This window comes from Dipodomys merriami, unplaced genomic scaffold, assembly GCF_024711535.1.
Source record: "Dipodomys merriami isolate MVZ:Mamm:240054 unplaced genomic scaffold, mDipMer1.0.p SCAF_4, whole genome shotgun sequence".
Lineage (NCBI taxonomy): Eukaryota > Metazoa > Chordata > Mammalia > Rodentia > Heteromyidae > Dipodomys > Dipodomys merriami.
Genome location: NW_027205603.1, coordinates 3,762,009 through 3,778,706, shown reverse-complemented (window position 1 = coordinate 3,778,706; position 16,698 = coordinate 3,762,009). Strand labels below are relative to the sequence as shown.

The window sequence follows — 16,698 nt, the reverse complement described above, 5'->3', positions numbered from 1 at the left end:
AGAAGACACAGTTCTCAAGTCATCCTGTGCCTCGAGCAATTCCAAAACTAAATGAGGCCTTAAATGAGGTTAATTCGCTCCCCGAAGGATGGCCTTCCCTCTCCCTCCCCTAGCAACAGCCTCCATTGCCGTCCCACCTCGACCACCGCGGTGGGAGGCGACCCCTCGCATCCACGCTCCCAGACGGACCTTCAAGGCCTGCATCGGGGGTGGGGGGAGCCTCATCTGCCCAAGCCCCACCGTTCCCTTTTGCCAGCCTCCCCGAATCACTCCTCCCCTGTACCTCTTGATGGTAAGGCTGCGGAAGAGCGGGTACCACGCGGAGAACTGACAGTGCAGCACCTGCTCCTTCTTCATCCTCCCGCCGCCGCCACGGTCTTCGCTGCAGAGCTGCGGCCAGCACAATACCGGAACCTTGCACTTGCACTTCCGGAAGCGCCCGCCGGGCTATATTAGGTCAAGGACTCTTCCGGTTCCTAAACCTCCGAGGCTGTAGGAGAAAAAGAGGTGGTAGTGAGTCGTGGGAGAGTACTTTCCGTGTGCGCACGCGCACACGCGCATACGTGATTGGGTCCCGAAAGAGAGATATTGCGGTAGCTCAAGTAGAATTTTACAAAGTTCGCGGCTCCGCTTTGGCCCTAGAGACGCACCTCGACCCGGAAGGTAATTATGTAAACGCACGGGCAGCGGAGGGGTTCCTACGGGTGCCGGGAGGCGGGTGGATGGGGGCGGGGGGCGGGGGGGGGGGGAGCGCGCACACCCTCCGGGCCCTGCGGGCGGCGCGGGCGTCTTTCCAGCCGGGACGTCGGCGTCCGCTCCGACGGCTGCTGCCGGCTCATCTTTGTTCCTTTCGTCCCTCTTCCCCCTCTCCGCCGCACACCTTGGAGCAGGTAAGTGAGCTCAAGCCAGTGGCCAGCGAAGGGACGGTGCAGTCCCGGTCCGGGACGGGGTGGGCGCAGTGGGCCTGGGATTGCAGGGGGCGCCGGGGACACCGCGGCTCGAGGCCGGGGCGAGTTGGTGGGTGCATCTGCATTGAAGGAGAGGGCCCCCCTTCGTTTACTGGAGTGGATGATTCGAAACGGAGGAAATCCCGCCTGTATGGTATTTGTGGGTGTGGGAGAGGACCTGGGGGAGACTTGATTTTTTGGAGGTTAAAGAGGGCTGAGGTGGACTTGAGAAAAGCATCGATCTTCCTTGAGGGTCAACTTTGTTTCGTCCAGCTCTCCAACAGTTAGCTTGGAAAACCGCAGCCGGGTTTCCCAGGGTCCCTTTTTAATGATAGAATCTTTTACGACTGGAAGAATTCTAGGTGAATATGTAATCCCGTTTCCTTCCTGCTTCCCTTTCCACCCTCCAGAATTCACTTTTGTTTCTTTTAAAAGAAAGAGAAACCACTACCTGCTGAGAAATGTCCTTGAAACTTGGTACTGCTTCTTACGATCAAGTCTTGGGCAGTTAGACCTATAAAGCGCACGTTTCAGTTTATTACTGGCCCACCTAACCACTGTACAATTAGAATCTATCCACTTCAGGCTTCTATAAATAGGAATTTTGTCAGGAATTATCAACAGAATCCACAGAGTACTTTGAGTTAGAAACTCCTAAGTTACAATTTAAGTGGTTAGTGAAGAGCATTGATTTAAAAGATACATTTTCAAATCAGAGGTAAACATACATTACAATGTTGCACTTGTATGCGAATTGGGGTGGGTTCCTCCGTGGTTCATTTGTAAGTACTTCAGGAATCCAGAATTAATCTGTCTTTATGTTCTAGAGAGGAGAGAGAAGTAATATTTCCATGTATTCTACTTCCTTTTTTTTTTCTTTTTGCGAGTCCTGGGACTCGAACTGCACTGTCCCTGGCATCACAGACTTTCCTTCCTTAATTGTTTTTGAACTGAAATTCTCAGATCTCAGCTACCTAGCTAGGATTACAGGCAAGAGCCATCTGCACTTAGTTCTGTTTCCTTTACTAGAGAGTTCATGTTGTTATCTAATCTAGAACTAAAAGTAGCTGCTAAAGGAAATGTTAACACTAATGAAGGAGCCTTACAGTTGAGGTATTTTCTGTTGAGGATAGTATGTATGGACGCCAGTGCTCTGGCATCCATACCAAGTATATGGGAGAAAACGAATCCCAGGAACACCCTTGTCCTGGGAGGATTAATACAGCCTAGGAAACACTTGAACACAGAGGTTGAGGCACTAGCAAATCTTTAAGACAGCATTCCAGTTATTTGTAGAAAGGCAGCTAAATGTGTAAACTACAAGGAAGGAATTTAATATTGATATCTTTTATTCATGTTATTAGCTTATAATACTTAATCTTTATAGTGTTTAGTCTTAACAATTGTTGTTACACATACAACCAGTATTCAGAAAATTGACACTACAAACAGAAGATGCTATTTTATGCAATATAACTAAATCAACTTTTTTCTTTTTTTAAATGGCAGTACTGGGGCTTGAACTCAGGGCCTCTCATCACTGACTTGCTTGCTCAGCTCATGCTCTACCACTTGGGCCACACCTCCAGCCTCACTTTTTGCTGGTTATTTTGGAGATGGACTCTAGTGGACTATTCTGTGTGGGCTGGTTTTGAACCACAGTCCTCTGGATCTGTCTCCTGAGTGCCTAGGATTACAGTCTTGAGTGATTAGCACCAGACAAAATCAGCTAGTTTGTAACTATTGTGTTTGTCTTCACTGAACTACAAAGGTGATTTTATATTCATGTGTCTTCAATAAAACCATTACTGTAGTAGGATAATCACATTTTCTCATGCAGGTTAAGAAAAGGGTCAGTAGTCAAATAACAGAGAGAAGTTATTATGCAATTCTAAAGTGATCAATAAGAAAAGCACATTTTCTTCTTTGAATCCATGCATGACTAATATGTCTAGGTTAATATTTCCAAAAGTCAGCTAGTTTTGTCCACATGTCCCTGGGTCCAGTTGTGAGCACTGAGCCACCCCTTTCTCCTGATGTCCTACTCTCCTGTAACATCATCTCCTTCTTAAGAATAACTTGCATTTACCACTTCCCTGGAATCTTTTTTTTTGGGGGGGGGGTCATGGGGCTTGAACTCAAGGCTTGGGCGCTGCCCTTGCACTATTCAGCTCAAGGCGAGCGCTCTACTGATTGAGCCACAGTGCCACTTCCAGTTTTCTAATGCTTTTTTTTTTTTTTTTTTGGTCCGGTCGTGGGGCCTGAACTCTGGGCCTGGGCACTGTCCCTCAGCTCTTCAGCTCAAGGCTAGCGCTCTACCACTTGAGCCACAGCACCACTTCGGCTTTTTTCTTTTTGCTTATGTGGTGCTGAGGAATCGAACCCAGGGCCTCATGCATGCAAGGCAAGCGCTCTACCACTGAACCGCCTTCCCAGCCCTTGCTTTTTTTTTTTTTTATTGGAGATAAGAGGCTCACAGACTTTCCTGCCCCAACTGGCTTTGAACCATGATTCTCAGATCTCAGCCTCCTGAGTAGCTAGGATTACAGGCACAAGCCACCGGTGCCCAGCCTAACAATAAATTCTTATCTACTTACTTGACTTTAACATAATAATCATAAATTATTTATGCAAAAATGTCTCTTACCACTTAATTTCTTTTGAAGTGCTTTGTTTTCTTTATTGCTAAACTGTCCTAACTGTATGACCCTTTTGCTTTTCTTTCTTTTGGGGGGGGGAGGGGCATGATGGGAAGGTGCCATTACTGGGGCTTGAACTCAGGGCCTGAGATTTCTTGCTCAAACCTGGTGATCTACCACTTGGCCCATAGCTACACTTCCAGCTTTTTTTTTTTTTTTTTTGGTGGTTAATTGCAGATGAAAGTCTCCTGGGCTTTTCTGCCCAGCCTGCCTTTGAACCATGATCCTCAGATCTCAGCCTCCTGAGTAGCTAGGATTACAGATGTGAGCCACCAGCACCCACCTTTTTTTTTTTTTTCTTTTTTAAGATGGTCTCACAATCTTTTGCAGGCTGGCCTCAAACTTATGTTCTCAAGCAGTCGTCCTGTCTCAGCCTCCCAAGTAGCTGGAATTACAGGCAATCCTCATTACATCTGACAAAGTATAAAAATTGAATAGTGAGTCTGAGTTATACCACTCATCAAGCTCTTGCTAATATTGCAATCCCCAAGTCTGTGAGAAATCCTCCCCTTAAGTGGAAAGTTGTTCTTACTACCAAAGCCAAAACTGGACTGTATATCAACAGTAATTGGTGGTTTGCCAGAATGATTGTGTATTTTGGGAAGTGGAGCTACAGATCAAAGTGGTAGAGTAGTAACCTTGAGCAAAAAAGGTTAGGGACAGTGCCTAGGCCCTGAGTTCAAGCCTCATGACCAAAAAAAAAAAAAAAAAAAAAAAAGATTCTTTATTTTGTTTGCCTGTATATTGGAAGAGAAGCGAATGCCCTTAGAAATGTGTTTGCTAATCTTGAGCAACACTGTTATGTGTATGGTGAAAAGTTGAGAACCAAAGAACTTTGCACACATTCCTTATTTCTCAACCTTGCTTCAGGTAGTGTGTCCTCCTTTATTTGTGTGACTCATAATGAGGCTGTTTCCCTGTTTGCTTTGTTTCTATCATACCTCAATATTAAACTACCTTTTATCATTTTCTTCCCTGTCCCCTAATGGAAGTTATTTGTCCTGCTCTAACACATCCTGGTGTAGCCAGGTACTGGTAGCTCATGCCTGTAATTCTAGCTACTCAGAAGGCTGAGATCTAAAGGATTGAGGTTCAAATCCAGTCTAGGTAGCAAAGTTTGTGAGACTCTTATGTCCAATTAACTGCCCAAAAAAAGCCAGAAGTAGAGCTGTGGCTCAAATGGAAGAGTGCTAACCCTGAGCAAAATCGTTCAGGAACAGTGTCAGGCCCTGGGACCTGAGTGCACATGTGCTCACAAACATACACACATATCTTAGTACTATGTGATCAGTGTCAGGCTTTTTTTTTTTTTGGGGGGGGGGGTCCGGTAGTGGGGCCTGAACTCTGGGCCTGGGCGCTGTTCCTCAGCTCTTCAATTCAAGGCTAGCGCTCTACCACTTGAGCCACAGCGCCACTTCCGGGTTTTTTCTCTTTGCTTATGTGGTGCTGAGGAATCGAACGCAGGGCCTCATGCATGCAAGGCAAGCACTCTACCACTGAGCCACCTTCCCAGCCCTTGTCAGGCTTTTGCCCCTCCAGCATGCTTGCTGTTCTTTATCCTATTAATTTTTAAATTTTTTTGGCTGTGGGGCTTGAACTCAGGGTCTAGGTACTGTTCCTGAGCTTTTATGCTCAAGGCTAGCTCTCCACCACTTTGTACCACAGCTCTGCTTCTAGATTTTAGGTGGCTAATTGGAGATAAGCCTCAAAGACTTTTTTGTCCAGGTTGGCTTTAAACAGCAGTTCTCAGATCTCAGCCTCCTAAGGAGCTAGGATTACAGGCCTGAACCACTGGTACTAGGCTTATACTTGCTGTTCTATAAGGAAGGTAAAACAAGTTCTGTCCAGAATAAAACAACTAGTGGGAATAGAGTGAAGGAAGACAGATAGAATCAAAATGCTTCCTGTGCACATGCAATAGAATGGTTGAAGCTTGTGGAGATTGGTTTGGGAAGGAAAGGAAGGAGAATGAGGAAGAAAGAGGAAGTGAGTGATGGAGAGACATTGTATGTGAATATGGACATGTCAGAACAAAACCTCCTTGCACAGCTCATTGATGCTAATTTTAAAAATGCATAAGCCTGGTGTTAATAGCTCACACCTGTAATCCTAGCAACTCAGGAGGCTGAGAACTGAGGCTCCTGGTTTAAACCCAGCCAGGTCAGAAAAGTCCATGAGTCTTTTATCTCCAGTGTACCACCTGAAAACCAGAAATGGAGCTGTGGCTCAAAATAGGAGCACAAGCTTTGGGCACAAAAGCTCAGAGTCAGCACCCAGGCCCTGAGTTCAAGCCCTACCACCTACCCCCCCACCCCCACCTCACCCCCCAAAAAAAGTATATGAAAAGTTTTTACTTAAACAACTGCCATCATCTTGCAGAGTGAACTTATCACCCCAGGGCCAAAGACTGATCATTTAACAATGGACAACCAAGAATCAGCAGAGTCTCCTCAGAACATGGAACAGCGCATTCTTTCAGAGGAGGTACAGAACTTTGCACTGTCCTTTCCTTCCCTGCCTAGAAGAGAATTTTTGAAAATACATCATTTCAGATGACTTTTTTTCATTCTCAAAAATGGTACTTAAATACTTTTTATAATCCCATCTTTGGGCTCAAGCACATTTTGTCCTTGTGAGAAGTTTTCCCAACATACATGTTGAAGAAGTTATTAATGACAGCAAATTTTATGCTGAATCCTAGAACTAATGTCTGTCTCCCATCTTATTAAATTTAGCTTTTAGAGTCTCTAGCAGGTTCCTTTGCAATGAGTAAATTGTAAATCTTTTATCTGGGAACTTGGCCTTGACACTTACCTAGAAACCTTTTTTATTTAAATTCTTTCTGTGTTATTTGTGAACAGATCTGCTGATAAATAGTAGGTTGCTGCCAGCAAGAAGTGAGAGATAGGATAGTAAGAAAAAGGCTTTAAGTTCCCAGAGAAACATTCTTCTCGGGTCAGTGTAGTGCTATAAGTAAGTTAGTCGTTAGGACTGCAACTCCTTTCCACCTAGGCAGAACTGTCCTGGGGTTCCTGTCTTGGACTGGATGGGGAGCCCATGAGTGAAGATAGGAAACCCAGTCTGAGCTAGTTTGTTCACAGTTGGTCTTCCTGAGTAATCACCGACAGGAAAGAGCCCCTGAGCACCTACATACCCAGCATGCTGAGGTGGCCAACGATGCACATCACACACAGGAGTTCATCTCTGCTGCTCCCTTCCAGATGCCCTTTCTGCTCTGACCTAGGCCTTGTTATTTATCAGAGCTGGATCAGGGCCTTATGCATGCTCAGCACAGCCCACCCTGAGTTCCACCCACATCACTCCCCAAGTCATTAGACTGTTGCTTCCTTTCACCTCTCAGTAATCCCTTAGAAACTCCAAAAGGAAATAGGGGTACCCAATAGAAGACAACTTGAATACTTCCAAATGAGAACTTGCCCATAAATTATTGGGGATGAGGGGTTCATTCAGAAATCTGATGAAAGAAAGAAAGAAAGGAAAGAAAGAAAGAAACTTGGAAGTTTCCCAACTTACCTGATCTTCTTTTAGTTAATTTCAGAAGGAAAATGGGTCAAGCTTGAAAAAACAACTTACATGGATCCTACTGGTAAAACTAGGTGAGCTTTATGTTCTTTTGCAGAATAATCAGTATTTGCATCCTCCAGGTCTCTGTTGACTGGTTGACATTATGACTTTGATGTTTCCCTCATTGTGAACTGGTTCTTAGATAAAGAATCTGAGATAGCTGCTTAATGATGGTTAGAATATTTGGATCATTGATCATCTGAATAAAATAGGAGTGTAAATTTGTTGTAATAACTAATCAGGAATCTATCCATTCATTTGTTCATTTCTCAGTGCTAAGGATCAAAACCAGGAGTGACACTCAGATCTCAACCTCCCAAGTAGCTAGGTTTACAGAAATCTATTTTATACAGTTCTCTTGAGTAGACTAACTGTGAGCCTAAAACATTTAAGTAAAGCATAATTTAAGCTGACAAGGTAGTAAATATTCAATAGTACATGGCTGTTTCTTTCATTTCTTTTCTTTTCGTCAGTTGTGGGGCTTGAACTCTGGGCCTGGGCACTGTTCTTTGGCTCTTCAGCTCAAGATGAGTGCTCTATCATTTGGGCCACAGCACTACTTTTGGTTTTCTGGTGGCTTATTGGAGATAAGAGTCTCATAGACTTTCCTGCCTGGGCTGGCTTTGAACCGCGATCCTTAGATCTCAGCTTTCTGAGTAGCTAGGATTACAGGCATGAGCCACTGGCACCCAGCTTTGCTTCTTTAATTTCTAAGTGAGAAAAATTTCTAAGCGAAAACAAAAACATAAAAAAATGTAAAGCTCTATTAGCTAAATAAGGAAAAACCTTAATGAGACTCACCTAGTGTTGAAACATACTATGATACCGATAGCACTATTAACTTACTACCCAAAAGTAAGAGGCCTAAGCATAGTATGAGCCATCGAGAAGAGAAGAGTGTAATTATTATGTAAAATGTCAAGTCTGTAATGTCAAGTGAGTTTGATATGTAGAACTAAATATGAATTACATAGATGAATAGGGTCCAAACCCAATACAGATTTGTGATAAGACCCAATATGTTTATATTTGTGAAAATATATACAGATATTGAACCTAACCTAATAATGAGTTTGCCTCTTATTTTCCAATATAATTGTTTAAATAAAATACAGTAATTAGTCTAAATAGTCTAGTCTTCCAACATTTATTAATTGGGGATATGCATCTGAGTCACCTACATTCTTTTTCAGAATACTCATATCTAGGTCTCATTTCAAAAAGTCTTAGCAATTAGGTAGTGGCTTCGAAAGTCTACCAAACTACCACATGTATACTGCCTATTTGTAACTCGTTCACCTCCCTTCCTCCATGTCTTCCTCTTGGCATCTGACAAGGTTTTATATACAATCAATACATTGTATCATAATGAATTAATTAAGCTCTGAAAATGAGCCTCTGTACTTGCTACTTGATCATACTTTACAAAACTAGAAGAAATTTTCAAAACCTTATACTCATTCCTAAGTTTTACAAACTGTCTCCAGGAGATTGTCACCTTGGGTTTAGCTGGTAGGCAAGTAGATACTAAGACATGTCACTCCACATCAAATAGGCATCTCTCGAAGTGCCTTTAAGATTGTTGGAGCTCTCATTCTAGTACTTCCTCAATATGTTGCTATTTCACTGCCCGTAAGCATCCAGCGCATTCTGCACATATTCTTCTTAACCACTGTAACATGCTCCTCTTTTGTTTCCTTATTCCTAGCATATTTGGGACCATCAGTGCTTTTCCTGGCACTGTCTTCTTCAGTCTTTAGGACTGACCTTAAGAGGAAGCAGAAAGAGCTATGTCAAAAGGTGTCTCTTGCAGTCTGTATTATTTACTTACCAGAAACTGCTTGCTGGTTGGCTTCTTGATACTAACAGGAATGTTGGGCCATTGTGAGTTATCCCAGTAGTCCCGTTTCCATAGGTCTATTTTGACATTTGCTCTTTAGAATCAGTACAGTGCCAAAAGATGTTTACAGAAAAGGAGCTTTGTTGCTATTGTTTTTATTTTATTTATGTGGTACTCAGGAATCTTACCCAGGGCCTTGTACATGGTAGGCAAGCACTCTACCATTAAGCCACCTTCCTAGCCCCTGCTGCTATTATTTTTTAAAATCAAGTTAAATTGCTGAAAGCTTTAAATAGAAATGTGGTGAAGTCAGTCCTTAGGGAGAACCAGATAAAAGTGGTATATCTTACCCCTTTTACTACTGGGATGCAGAGGTTAGCATACAGATGTTGGCCCCAACCTCCAGATCCACTCAGGTAGATACCTTCCTTTAGAAGATGTTCTAATACTGTTTGCTTCTTTGCTCCCAGCTTTTAGCACTTTTTCCCCCATGTTGAGGATGCAAGGGAAAATGGGGAAATTCCCACCACACCTTCCCCTTAAAACAGTATGGTCTTTCTGGTGCTGGCTTGTCTATAGAGCTGTAAGAGGATGTAGAGTGGCAGAGACATTCCAAACCTGAAATTGGATATGCAGTCACAAATTGGTAACAAGTAAAGCCAATAGAGGTCGCCAGAATTTTTTTTATTATCCTCCTCACTTTTTCCTCTGGGGACTTCTAAGATAGGACCTCTACTTATAAACTTAGTAGTTCCTCAGTCAATTAGTGGTGTCGGTCACATCTATAAAAAATGGCCGTCCTTTGTGCATGTACCTTTTGCTGTCAGGTAGGCTGGGATTTCTCAGGCTCCCTTTGCCTCACTGCTTGTTGGCCTTCACAGCTGTGGTCACCAGCATGCTGCTCACCCTTCAACAGATGACTCAAGTATTGGAAAGCAGCGATCCCACAGGCTTCCTGCTTGGACGGCATCCACAGAGTTAGTCATTTTGTGTGATAATTCCAGAAGCTATGAGGAAGCTCCATTGGCTTGTTAACTACAGATCTTTACTGTTGGGATCTTTGACCAGTATTGTTAGTACTTTGCATGCATTGCATTTTTTGTGTTCTGGTTGTATGCTGAAAACCTCAGAACAGTCTCATCTTAAGCACTAATGATTTTTTTTTCTTCCTTTGCCTGAACAGAACTTGGGAAACAGTGAAACGGACGACCAGGAAGGGACAGACAGCTGATGGTATGCCTGCTACAGCTGTCTTTATGAAGGAAGTGATTGTAGGCGGGTATTGAGTGCAACCAAAGACCTCAGAGCAGAGAGCTTTTCTTTACTTACACTTTCTTGTGCATTAGTTTTTGCAGTGCTGCATGACTACATCAAGCTGTCTTTAGAAGGAACTTTCAGCTCTTTCTAAGCTCAGAACATTTTTTTAAGAAAGATATAGCATTTTTATGTATTTTGCTGGTCATGGGGCTTGAACTCAGAGCCTGGTTGCTGTCCCTGAGTTTCCTTTGCTTAGGGCTAGCACTCTACCATTTTGAGCCACAGCTCCACTTCCAGTTTTCTGGTGGTTAATTGGAGATAGTAGTCTCAGGGCTTTCCTATGGAGATAAGAGTCTTATACTTTCCTGCCTGGGCTGGCTTTGAACCATTAGCCTGCTGAGTAGCTAGGATTACAGAGGTGAGTCACTAGCACCTGGCTATATTAATCTTTACAGCCAAACATAAAGCCCCATACTGTGTATGTATATGTATATGTTATGGCTTCCAGAACCTTTTGAATACAATTTGAGGGACTCAGGTAGGATCTGTCAGCTTGGCAAAATGACTTGGTGTACCTTATAAGTTGAGGAGGAAAAGGAGTTGGAGAGACTTCTTTCAATTCACTTTTCCTTCTACACATGGATGGTTTGTCTGCAGAGACCCCAAAAGCAATTCTGGAAGTCACGTGTAGTGTAGGAGAAGTTGAACAATAAGTCTTTCTGGATTTTACTTTGTGTTGGCTTCTGTTTTTAAGACAAGCAAGCAGCCGGGCACTGGTGGCTCACACCTGTAATCCTAGCTACTCAGGAGGCTGAGATCTGAGGATCGCGGTTCAAAGCCAGCTCGGGCAGGAAAGACTGTGAGACTCCTATCTCCAATAAACCACCAGAAAACCTCTGTAGCTCAAGTGGTAGAGCGCTCGCCTTGAGCTGAAGAGCTGAGGGACAGCACCCAGGCCCAGAGTTCAAGCCCCAACGACAGACAAAAAAAAAAAAAAAAGACAAGCAAGCAGTGGTTTGATAGGACTATTGAGCTTAACTGATGCAGAAGTGCTTAGCAGGAACCAAATGTCCCCCTGGCTCTTTGATTGTGTTTTCAGTAAGACCAAGCAATTTGGGGAAAGGATCTTTTACCCCAAAATGGTAAAAAAAAAAAAAAAAAAAAAAAAAAAGACAAGTCTAGTTAGCATATGCTAGAAACTGTGGCCCTTAAAACTGGTTTATACCTTCAAGGAAGTCCAGGAGCACGTGACTCTGAAAGTCTACTGGTAGCCTAGCACTGCTTATGAACAGTGTTTCTATGGAGAGGGCAGTGTAGCCTGAAACTCTCTTTGGCCCCTGTGAAAGATGTTTTAGTTTTAATTTTATTTTTAAAAGAAATTATGGCTTGTCACAGTGATGCATGCCTAGAGTCCCAGCTACTTGGGAGGTACCTCATAGCTTAAGAAAAACGGGGGGGGGGTGTGGGGAACAAGGTAGGAGAAGCAAATTGTGACAACTAAAATGAGCTTTTTATTTTAAAAAGTTTCAAGCAGAAATATGAGTTTTTACTTTGAAAATAAAAAAAAATGTACTGCTTCCATACTATGGATTAGCTTACTAGGTTTCAGACTTGGGATTTCTTAACATCTGGGGATTTTGTAGGAGTGTCTAAACAAATGGCTGGTCTGACTGACCAAGGGATGTCTTTTTTTTGGGGGGGGGGGTCCAGTTGTGGTACCTGAACTCTGGGCCTGGGCGCTCAAGGCTAGCGCTCTACCACTTGAGCCACAGCGCCACTTCAACTTTTTTTTGCTTGTGTGGTGCTGAGGAATCGAACCCAGGGCCTCAGGCATGCAAGGCAAGCTCTCTACCACTGAGCACCTTCCCAGCCCCCAAGGGATGTCCTTGATTCCATTCCCTATCACAGGCGTAGCCGTCATCCCAGTGCTGCAGAGAACTCTTCATTACGAGTGCATTGTCCTGGTCAAACAGTTCCGGCCACCAGTGGGAGGTTACTGCCTCGAGTTCCCTGCAGGTCAGTAACAGTAACATGCTGCCCTTGGGGTCCATGGGCCCACCAGTAGGTGAGTGCTGCCCTCAAGGGCCCATGGCTGGAGCATGGCAGGAATGGCCGCCTCTCCACCCATTCCTCTCCCTTTCAGCACCTGCTGCTCCTCCTTGTGTCCACTCATCTCAATTTGTATGAGAGCAGTCTGCCACATTGCATAGGGCAGTCTCTAACTCCCAAAGCTATGACTGGAAAAGACCCTGACCTGCCACCATGCATACACGGGCTAATGAAATTGCATTTCAGCAAGGATGTTCTGTTATACAGTAGTAATGAAAGAGGCTGTGCAGAATTTAACGCACTGTGCTATTGTAGGGCTTTCTTGGCTTGAACCCATCTGAAGTTAAATCACATGATTTTGAAAGCCCAGCCCATTTGGATATGGGGGTGGTGGGATGTTTGGTGGTAGTTTATTTGCCCTGGGTTCCATCCCCAGCACTGGGATGAAGAGGGGAGGGGAGGACTGCTATGGTACTATAAAGTTAACAACTGCTGATTCTTTTCCCCTCTCACATGCCATTTTACTAAAATCATTAATAACATTGAAAGTTGCTGAGTAGCCCTGCTTCTCCCTGGCTCTTTCCATTGAGAGCAAGCAGTCTGTTGGTGCTGCCTTCCGCTGGCACTTCATGCCCACAGCCCTCTGTTTTTTATTTATGAGGGAGAAGAGTGAGATGGGCAGCTGGCACATTGTCCACAAGCTTCCTGTGCTAAGTTCACGTAGCTGACTATAACCTCCGAGTCACCCCTCCTCACACAAGCTGGCTGCACAGAAGCACAGCTGCCATACTCCCAGAGTCAGACCTAAGTGAGAGGAACCACAATTCCCACCACAACTGCTTCAGCCGTCCTCCATGTTATTCTTGTGCTTTTTCATCTGTCATTGAAGTTGTGAACCTTTGTCACTTTGATCTGTAAGACTGTTGAGAATCTGGTCAGCAGGACTCCCTCCCTATCCCTCCCACAGGTCTCATCGATGACAATGAAAGCCCTGAAGCAGCTGCTCTACGGGAGCTGGAAGAGGAGACAGGCTACAAAGGAGACGTGGCAGAATGCTCTCCAGGTTGGTGCTCGTCCTTCAGAATGCCCTTGGGAAATTAAGCAAGCAGTACCTCCTCCAGGTGTTGGGGTTGTTTATTTGAGGGTTATGTTGGGATTCAGATGGCTTGTATTTCAGCTGATCTGGTGCAGAGAAATGTCGGTTTCCATTGGTCTCCATCAGTAATGCATCTCCTTCCCCACGGGAGCAGGTTCTGCTCAAGTTGGACAGCTGTGGAACAAGCTGCCTTGCAGAATTCCCCACACCCAGCTTTCTAAACCACCGTCACCCATGTGCCCCACTCCTCCCAACAAGTTTGCCCACCCCAGCCCCATTCCCTCCCCGACCCCTGAACTGGTCAGCACCATATGTCCCTCAGGCTTACCGAGCTTGGCTTGGGAACTCTGGGAAAGTACAAGAAGGTAGCATATATGTTCATGTACTAGTGGAATCAGTGTCTTCTGTTAACTGAATTCCAAGTCTCTTCTTCCTGAGACTTCAGCAATGAAGCAAATGACCAAAGAGCCTGAAGCATCTAATTCCTTACCACAAGTTTTCGCTCTCTCCATAGCTGTATGTATGGATCCAGGTTTGTCAAATTGTACCACACACATTGTAACAGTAACCATCAATGGAGACGATGCAGAAAATGTAAGGCCTAAGCCAAAGCCAGGTAAGTGTGGACTCCATTTAAGGTGGTTGTTACATTATATTTTGTTTCTTGTTAAAAGAATCCTAGTCTTCAATAGGTCCTCTTGTCTGCTTTTCTGATCTTTTCTGATTTTTTTCACAGAGTCTCTACTATTTAGCCCAGGCTGGCCTCAAACTCCTGGTCCTCCTGCTTCAGCCTCCCAAATGCTGAGATTACACACATGTGTTATCTTACCTCACTAGCCTGTCATTGACCTTTATGCTTTTTTATATAAATTACACATTTGCATATTTTTATATAATGCCTGTTCCCACTTAGCAATATGAACTGTAGGCCTAAACATACAAGAAGATTCCAAAACACTTGGTTTCCGCCCTCATTTGTATGTTTAAAAAGGGCAGAGGCAAAGTCAGGGGGCAGCAGTTTTCCAGTTACTCTTTTGGAGTTCTGTATTTAGAGAATCTGTTAGGGTATTCTTGGTTCTAGAGTATTTCTTAGTAAGTTTGGATTCAAACACTGGCATTTGTCAAGTCCATGTCATTTTCCTCGCAGCCCTTAAAAGGAGTGTGGTTTATGCAAGCCCAAGCGGGAGCAGAATCCTTGCATTTCTTCCCTTTGTAACTGCTCCTGCTTCACTGTCCCTCTTGCAGCCAGTTTTAATTTTTGAACTGCAGATGTCCATCTGGCATGGATAACAGTTTGGGAGTCCCTCAAGATGTTAACGATAGAATTAGCTGATGGTCCTGCATCTCACTCCTGGGAGTGAAATCACTCAAGCATCATATCCCATGCTGACAGCCTTGTCACTCACAGCAGCCCAGGTGGAAACAGTATGACTGTCATCAGCAATGAACAGATAGTAGAATGGGCCAGAAACACAATGGAGTATAACATAAAAAATGAAATGTCCTGATTCATGTTACAACATGAATGAACCTTAAAAATACTAAGTGAAATAAGCTAGCCAGACACGAAGGAGCACATGTTGTGTCTCTATGCTTACACAAAATAATAGCCTAGGTCATCAGAGGCAGAAGGTGCATGGGGGTTACCAGGGATGGGGAGCTGATGCAGGGTTTCACACTTCCGTCTGGAATGAGGAAAATGTAAAACTTTTAACAGTGGCGATAATGGCCACTAAATTGTAACTTTAAAAAGTTAAGATTTTATATATATATAACTATATATATATATATAACTATACTATATATATAACTATATAACTATATATATACATATATATATATATATATAACTATACTATATATATAACTATATAACTATATATATATATATAGTTAAGATGAGCCAGGCACCAGTGGCTCATGCTTTAACTAGTCAGGAGGCTTAAGACCTAGAGGATCACAGCTGGAAGCTAGCCTAGGCAAGAAAATCTGTGAGAGACTCCCATCTCCAATTAGCCAGCAAAATGTTGGCTTAGAGGTGTGGCTCAAGTTGTACTGTACCTGCCAAGCAAGCAAGTCAAACAAGAGTATAAGGCCCTGAGGTCACTCATTACCAGCACACACAAAATGGCTAAAATGCTAAATTTGTTGTATTTTACAAGTGTACAGGTATATGTATTAGAGAATAAGCTTTAAATTTTGCTAATATTTGCTACTGGGTTGGTTTTGCCAAGGTAGCAATAGCTGAGTCTTGGCATTTTATTAAATTCTTACATATCTTTATGACATGTGGTGTATGAAAGCCTTCCAGTGTTGGCACTCCGGGCCTTGCTAAAGTCTTCTCCTTGTGTTTCTTTTCAGGGGATGGAGGTATGTTGCTCGGCTCCCGGAGGAAGGCCACGCACGTGATGTGACTTGACACAGTGCAGTGGTTACAGCTGCACGGTCTGGGGGTTGGGTAGGCTTGTGTTCTCTAGCTTTGTTTTCACTTGTGCTTTGTTTGTTTAGAATTTGTGGAAGTAATTTCTTTACCAAAGAATGACCTGCTGAATAGACTTGATGGTAAGCATTCCTAAAATTATCGCCAAACTTTGTTTTTCCTTCTCCACCCCAGCCATGGGGCAGTAAATAATTCCTATTCCTGTCTCCTCTATCTTGTTAATGCCAGGTACCTAGAAGCTGTTATACTAGTTTTAGCAGCTAGCCACTCTCCTTTCCTGGAGATAGTTTTAAATATGAACAAAAGTGAGAGTTACTCGTGCATTTTTTTTCCTACAGAATAGTCAAGACTTTCTGTTGTTTATTACTTCATAGCTTCCATCTGTAGCAGTGCATGGATGTGGGTAGTGTACCCTTGGTGGAGGGTGCATATTGGAGGATTTAGCTGGCATGTGATAGTGGCTCAGTGAACATGGATTGGCATTATCTACTGCTGAGTGCATTACCTAAGATGTTGCCTTTGCTTCCTTAGCTCTGGTAGCTGAAGAACATCTGACGGTGGATGCCAGAGTCTACTCCTACGCCCTGGCCCTGAAGCATGCAAACACGAAGCCATTCGAAGTGCCCTTCCTGAAATTCTGAGGCTAACGACAATGGCCATATGTGATTTTTGTAACTGAGACCACCTGGCCTTCTTCACAAAGACTTTGTATTCAACTTAGTTTTATGTAGGTTTGAAAATAGCTTTTTCATAAATAAAAGTAACAGAATGCACTTGGTGGTATG

General features: G+C 43.6%; 2 protein-coding genes across 3 annotated transcripts in view; one reads left to right on the top strand and one right to left on the bottom strand.

Annotated features, from left to right (window-relative positions):
• Positions 1 to 434, bottom strand: part of Cdc123 (cell division cycle 123) — a 37,101-nt gene extending 36,667 nt beyond the window's left edge. Inside the window, exon 1 of the mRNA XM_069990359.1 lies at positions 284 to 434. Coding sequence (XP_069846460.1) covers positions 284 to 357 — 74 coding nt within the window. The 5' untranslated portion in view covers positions 358 to 434. The remainder of the gene's footprint in view (positions 1 to 283) is intronic.
• A 57-nt stretch (positions 435 to 491) lies between these two features.
• Nudt5 (nudix hydrolase 5) lies at positions 492 to 16,686 on the top strand. Of its 2 annotated transcripts, XM_069990361.1 has the most exons (10): positions 763 to 890; positions 6,026 to 6,130; positions 7,196 to 7,263; positions 10,255 to 10,304; positions 12,237 to 12,344; positions 13,345 to 13,440; positions 13,988 to 14,089; positions 15,835 to 15,843; positions 15,982 to 16,035; positions 16,445 to 16,686. In XM_069990361.1, the coding sequence occupies exons 2-10, from the start codon at positions 6,068 to 6,070 to the stop codon at positions 16,552 to 16,554; spliced, it is 660 nt and encodes a 219-aa protein (XP_069846462.1). In that variant the 5' UTR covers positions 763 to 890; positions 6,026 to 6,067; the 3' UTR covers positions 16,555 to 16,686. The 2 variants fall into 2 exon arrangements, with proteins under 2 accessions (XP_069846461.1, XP_069846462.1); XM_069990360.1 differs by lacking the exons at positions 763 to 890; positions 16,445 to 16,686 and adding an exon at positions 492 to 663 and having other exon boundaries at positions 15,835 to 16,021.
• Positions 16,687 to 16,698: the final 12 nt, after the last annotated feature.